Source organism: Nannobrachium achirus (assembly GCF_963921795.1).
Source record: "Nannobrachium achirus genome assembly, chromosome: 7".
Taxonomy (NCBI): domain Eukaryota; kingdom Metazoa; phylum Chordata; class Actinopteri; order Myctophiformes; family Myctophidae; genus Nannobrachium; species Nannobrachium achirus.
The window spans coordinates 55,478,232-55,484,645 of NC_137816.1; the positions used below are offsets into that span (position 1 = coordinate 55,478,232).

Here is a 6,414-nt window from a genome sequence, read left to right on the forward strand (position 1 = left end):
GGACTCCTACAAATGACAATCTATATATAGTTTTGATGTTTTGTAAAGTACTAATGTAATGAACCCGTTTTTGATTTATGATCAATTTGAAGTTTAAACTTTTGCCTTGTGTGACCTGTCAATCACTCGGACAAATGAAAACGCCTAGAGGGCGGGGAACGCTAGCACCATATTAATAATGAATCCCTTAAAGTGTCATTTTAAATGGAAACTATACAATTAAAATAATAACATAACATTTTGTGTTCATAACACATTATGGCATATCAAGCAAAAAATATAGACACTTTGACAGGTAATATGCGCCTGTCTTTTCATCCTATGTTTCTCATCGAATGAAGTAACACATTTAATGTGTTTTTTCATTAGCATATCTCTAAGGCAGTGGATATTAAGCCATTGGGCGGCATTGGTCAAATAAATGTTGCAGTTTTCATCCACCAGGCACTCCTCAATGCCCTCCCAGATCGGTTGGCTAACTTTAACCATGCCAAAGCCCATTAGCAATGTTTTTGGTTTGATTTTAACCAAAACCATATACCTAAATGTAACTACCAGTAACCTAATTCCTAAACACCATTCCTTTAACCATATACCTATTTGCAAAGGAATTATTCGCACATCCACTTAGCTCAGATGCAGATGCATTAGACAGTAACAAATTACCATTCATGAAGAAAAACATGCAGGCTGCTCTTGCTCAGAACCATCAATTCTATTCACACACTAACTTTTCGGTTGATGCTGCTGAGCAAGAGCAGTGTGTGCAGGATTTTTTCTTAATGAATGGAAAACATATACCTAAACAACCAAAAATCACTAAGGGAATCAATCCCAGGATCGTTGGCACTCCACAAGGCACCACAAGGCCCAAACAAACAAACCTAGGTAATTTAACCATTCTTAACCACTGGTACATTGGCAGGGTTACACTCAAGAGCACATGGCAGCCGATTGGTCGGTAGGACATGTACTGACCAATCATAATGTCCAATGACTGTATTCCCTTCACCAATGCCATCTGACAGCTGAATATCCACCAACCATCTAAACCCTGGCCTACTTAAAATACTAGTTTCAACTATGATTATCATACAGCCAGTCAATATGCAAGCTTAATGCTTTGGATAACCTCCAATATCAAGCACAACTCCTTCTCACAATCATGATTGTCATCCACTCTCTAATTCTCTCATCATCATCATAGCTTCATCATGAAAGATTCCCTATTCTAGAGGTGAGTTAAGGAATGAAGCACCATGGAAAGTGCTGTTTTTTTACTACTACTAGCCAAAAGAGAGAGCTATTTTTAGCAACACACTGCAACATTGTGTCAATTTAACTCCATTTACACTCATTAAGAATTGCTTTGTGCACCACCAAAGACCTGGTCGATGCAGTAGTTAAAATATTCGAGAGATATAAATATGTTTGAAGCCGTTTTCAGTAACCCTGTCAAATTACAGTTTGGCCCTGCAGCTGTAGTGAAAATACAATTTCTATGGTAATCTACATCTACATGCAGACTTGATAGCGTGGCATTTCCTATTTCCTGTATTTATCCATCAATTGTCTCCCTCTGCAGTTCTACTGCAAAGCACTATTTTAACAGTTTTTCAGAAAAGTTCTTCAAGAGTACTTTAGGTTAATATATCAGTAAGACCCAGGCTGCACCGAGGCGTGAAACGGATCTGTACCGCTGGTCACCAACACCGTGACTACAGAACAAGAGAGGTTGCAACTGGTCTCTCAACAACACACTAGGGAAGATAACGTTTTTTTTTAATATATCTATGAAGAAGTCATTATTTATAAAAAAGAAAACTGAATTGTCTACCTACCGTCCATTCAGCGTTCGGGGAACGCCATGGCTGAATGGGTAGAGGCCGAAAATCTACGGAGCTTATGCACGATCTACGTGCCGTTCTCATGATCGCCACTATTATCTATTGATAATAGTGTATTAATATTGTAATATTATCCATGGCTGCATAAGCTTGCGACATACACTCCCTCAAAGGAGCAGGTCTGTTCCACGGCCGGTATAGCCTGGGCCTTAAGACATTTGGTTGATGGTCAACTGTTACAAACCAAAATAAGAAAACGCTAAATATGTTTTCATATAATGATGATAATATTACTATTATGATACTTAGGTAAGTGTTAACGGTATTTTTAAGGGTTACATTCCAGTGAAATCTTACTTGCATAACATACAGATGGCCTGTTGCTGTCAGATTTCACACATTCACTCCGGACAGAGATGAGGGGTGGGAGTGGTTGGTGGAAGCCGACTACAGTGTCAAAATCCAGAGTGTTAATTTTAACTCTGAGAATGTAAAAAATGGACCAAAGCAATGACAAGATAAATTATCACTCCAGATTTTGTGTATAGGAAAGAAACTTCTCCCTTGAAATAGGGAATTTTCAGTTCAGTTGCTGATGCACGCGTCTCTCGCTTTCTTCCCAAATATCTACGTTTACATGCGCACATTATCCTGAATACGGACTCATATCCTGGAGTTTTATTCAGGATATATCGTTTACAGTATATGCATCTTTAATAACCATTATCCAACATCCCTGTTTAACTTTGGTCTCTCGCTAGCTTGCATTTTAAGGGTAAAGTTGTTATTCAAACAGCCCGTTATTCCGATTATTGGTCCAAAAGGCCCTATTATAACTAACCCTATCCCTAACCTAACTGTTGGAATAATGGGATGTCAGAATTATGAGCAGAACCCAATTTTAAGCTAGTTACAACAAGAGAGAAAACCATTGGTTTCAGTCATAACTGTCCATTTTGTTTCTCCTTTCTTTGATCCAAATATTTCATAACTGTCGTCTGCAAACTGAGCATGTGCACACCATGACTCCCTGCAATGCTTGACATACTGGATGCACCGCGGTGGAACAATTCTAAATATTAAGGAGATTTTGTTGTGCATGTAAACGTAGACAATCTGCAATTCTCTGTCTCATCCATCTCTCTCTCACTCTGCCATTTTATCACTCTGTCGCTCTCACTCCCTCTCGTCCTCTTCCTCCAGGGCCTCTGTCTTGATGTCACTTCCTGTTCTAGCCGCCGACCCGGCGACAGCCGCTGCTACCGCCGCCTGGTTGGCCAGAGCCAGGATGCTGTGGTTGACCGCCGCCATCTCTACAGCCAAGCTGATTGGGTCCTGGGGCTCGGCCAGTGAGCTGTGATTGGTTCCGGGGTCGTCCTGGAGGGAGGTGGGTGAAGGGGGAGACCAGGACACACCCGTCAGTCTGGAGCCTTCCGCGTGATGCTCCGCCCCCGACGTCAACGAGCGGCCTATCAGGGAGCTGCTGCCCCTCTGCCCCACCAACCCTCCTCTGCCGAACGCCGGCCAGGCTGCCAACCAGCTGGGCAAGAGGCTGGGCACCTGAGAGGAGAGGAGAGATTATCAGAGAGAGAGGAGGAGAGGAAGAAGAGAGGAAGAAAGAGACAATAAAAGGGTGGGCTGGGGCAGCCGCTGGCCTAGCGGTCCAGGCGCGATACCACATAGGCTCTGATGCCCGACAGCGTGTCGCAGGTTCGAGTCCCGATCCCGACGGCCTATGCTGCATGTCACCCCCCGGCTATCTCTCACTGTTTACTCTGCTGTCTACCTACTATACTCTCAATAAAAGCCCCCACATATATCTTAAAAATAAAAATAAAATTGTGGGCAGAGGGAAAGGGCACAGAGGAGGAAAGGAGAAAAGGCAGAGAGACAACAACAATAATAACACATTTCTGGCTCCATCTCAATAATCCAATATGGCTTCCTCCTGTGTCTGATCCCACAGGGGAGGCAGTGGCTCAGGGGTAGAGTTGCCATCTTGGAACACGGAGGGTTCCCAGTTCGATCCCGGGCTCCCCCAGAGTTGGTGTCGAAGAGTCCTTGAGCAAGACTCTGAACCCCTAGTTGCTCCCGTTGAGCAGGTTGGTGCCTTGCATGGTTTCCTCCGCCATCGGTGTATGAATGTGTGTGTGTGAATGGATGAATGTAATGCACGATCTATGTAAATTGCCTTGGATAAAGGCGCTATATAAATGCACCATTTACCATTTTATCCCTTGCTAGTTGCCTGGTCTAGACTTCTCATCAGTAGGAAGAGAAGAAAATGTTTGCCAGAGGAAATAATTTGAACCAAATGAGATGCAGCCCGGGGGTAATGGTTTGGCCTGTAAGCTACATTTTGGAAGCAGATTGAAAGGAATGGATCCTGTTAATCCTCAGTAACCCATTCAGGCCAGGCCAGTTATTTGGAAAATGACATTGAGTTATGGTCACAACGTCTCTATCCTCTAGTGATCTGTAATGAGTAACGGTGTATTGTTGTACAGTAGGTGCATGTTGTGTACAATACTGTACCTGTGTGGGAGAGGACAGGTCCAGTCGACTCAAACCAAATGCTCTGCCTGTGACTCTCTTGTCAAACAACGTCACCTCGCAGCCCTGTGAGAAAAACAGGACAGGGATTAAACCTCCACACAAGCCCTGGTCTTCTCTGTGGCCGAATACTGTACCCAGCCTGTAGTAGAAGCCCACATGCCAAGAAGGTTGATGCTGCCATTAACTCATTTATTGCCGTAGACGAGGTATGAGGAGAGTCAATTTGGTCAGATCTCTGGAGATGTAGATCAGAGTCCATTGTTGGCCAATAGAGGGAGCTGTTCACAAAGCTATGGAGTCTCACATGGCTTCTGTGTTGTATAATTATGATCGTGTGTGTGAGTGTGAGTGTGTCTGTGTCTGTCTGGGATTATCGAAACTGGACAATTATTCAATGTTTTCCATGACATCCATGTGCATCTATCGAGACCAATCGATGGCTGGATTGGATCGATGCATATTATTCAATAATTTTTCAAAGGTTAGTAAAAAACTGCACATGACACTAGTATGTCGCAGGGACCTAACACCAATCCAACCGTTGATGCTGAGTGCCAAGCAGGGAGGCACTGGGTGCCATTTTTCAGAGTCTTTGTTATGACCCGGCCAGGGATCGTACCCCGACTTCCCAGTCTCAGGGCGGACACTCTAACCACAGGCCACTGAGCAGGTGCGGGGAGCAGAGGAGGGCCTCTCCCTAGTGCGACCAGAGACATGCATGGCTGCACGACACAGAGTGCCGATAGACGAGAGAAGAACCTATGACCTTTGCACATCAGGGCACATTGCCTGTCACAGACAGAGTGTGTATGGGTGGGTTACCTGGTCAGGGAAGTCATTTCCATCGACCTCATCGCTGTTGGAGTGGCCCCCCGGACTCTGCACCTCGATGCCATGGCTCTCCAGGATTGCTGCTTCTTCGAAAAACACAGACCTCTCCATAACATATCAATGCCTGGCTCTAGCTCAGCTTCAACATGCACACTACTACCTAGACATTGTTTTACCTTTAAGGCCGGGACGCTCTCTGTGTCACATTAGTATTTGCTATACATATAGCAACATCATTTATTTTACATTTTTGTAACACAAATTTGAAGGTTTTCAGAAACCTTGGGTTACATTTTAGGAGGCATTTTTAGAATCAGCCTTAGGTCTAAATCAATGGGTTAAGTCCATTCATGAGCCATGGTGTATGAATAAGGAAGAGAAGGTCCGCACACTGGATCACACACTAGTATGGACGTGACGTTTCGAGAGTCATGGCTCTTCATCAGATAAGCATTCCGAGAAACGTCATGTCCATGGTGTAAACGAACCACTTATCTTTTTATTTGGTGCATGATCCACTGTGTGGTCCTTCTCTTTCTTATGGATTCTGACCTCAGCCCGGACCTGGTTTTTAGTGAGTGGATGTGTTTTCAGTAGAACTTTAGACAAATCGGGCAGAATTGTCTTGAACACATGACTATTGGAGATGATGTGTACCAATTTGCGTGATGTTTGGACAAAATCTGTAGGAGGAATATAAAAATGGTGCTATGACAGGTACATATAGTGTTTTATACTTGTGATGATACTTGAATGTTTTTGATGCTACTTTATATGTCGATGAACTGAATACCAAAGACACCAATGGAAACTAGAAATACTGTTCCTTCGAAACAGTGTGGGCTCGCTTCCAACCCAACAAATAGGATACTGTACTGTACAGTACCTTACAGTATTGTACTGTACCTTACTGTACTGTACTGCACCTTACTGTACTGTACTGTACTGTACTGTACTGTAACTTACTGTACTTTACTGTACTCTACTGTACTGTACCTTACTGTACTTTACTGTACTCTACTGTAACTTACTGTACTTTACCGTACTCTACTGTACTGTACCTTACTGTACTTTACTGTACTCTAATGTAACTTACTGTACTGTACCTTACTGTACTGTACTTTACTGTACTCTACTGTACCTTACTGTACTGTACCTTACTGTACTATACTATACTGTA

The 6,414-nt window shown here is 43.4% G+C and overlaps 1 protein-coding gene across 1 annotated transcript in view; it reads right to left on the bottom strand.

Moving 5' to 3' along the window:
* Positions 1-1,367: 1,367 nt before the first annotated feature.
* hmbox1a (homeobox containing 1a) overlaps positions 1,368-6,414 on the bottom strand; it is a 21,266-nt gene continuing 16,219 nt past the window's right edge. The window contains exons 8-10 of the mRNA XM_080729755.1: positions 5,226-5,320; positions 4,383-4,466; positions 1,368-3,407 (exon numbers count right to left, since the gene is read on the bottom strand). Of these exons, the coding sequence (XP_080585881.1) occupies positions 3,024-3,407; positions 4,383-4,466; positions 5,226-5,320 (563 nt within the window). The 3' untranslated portion in view covers positions 1,368-3,023. The remainder of the gene's footprint in view (positions 3,408-4,382; positions 4,467-5,225; positions 5,321-6,414) is intronic.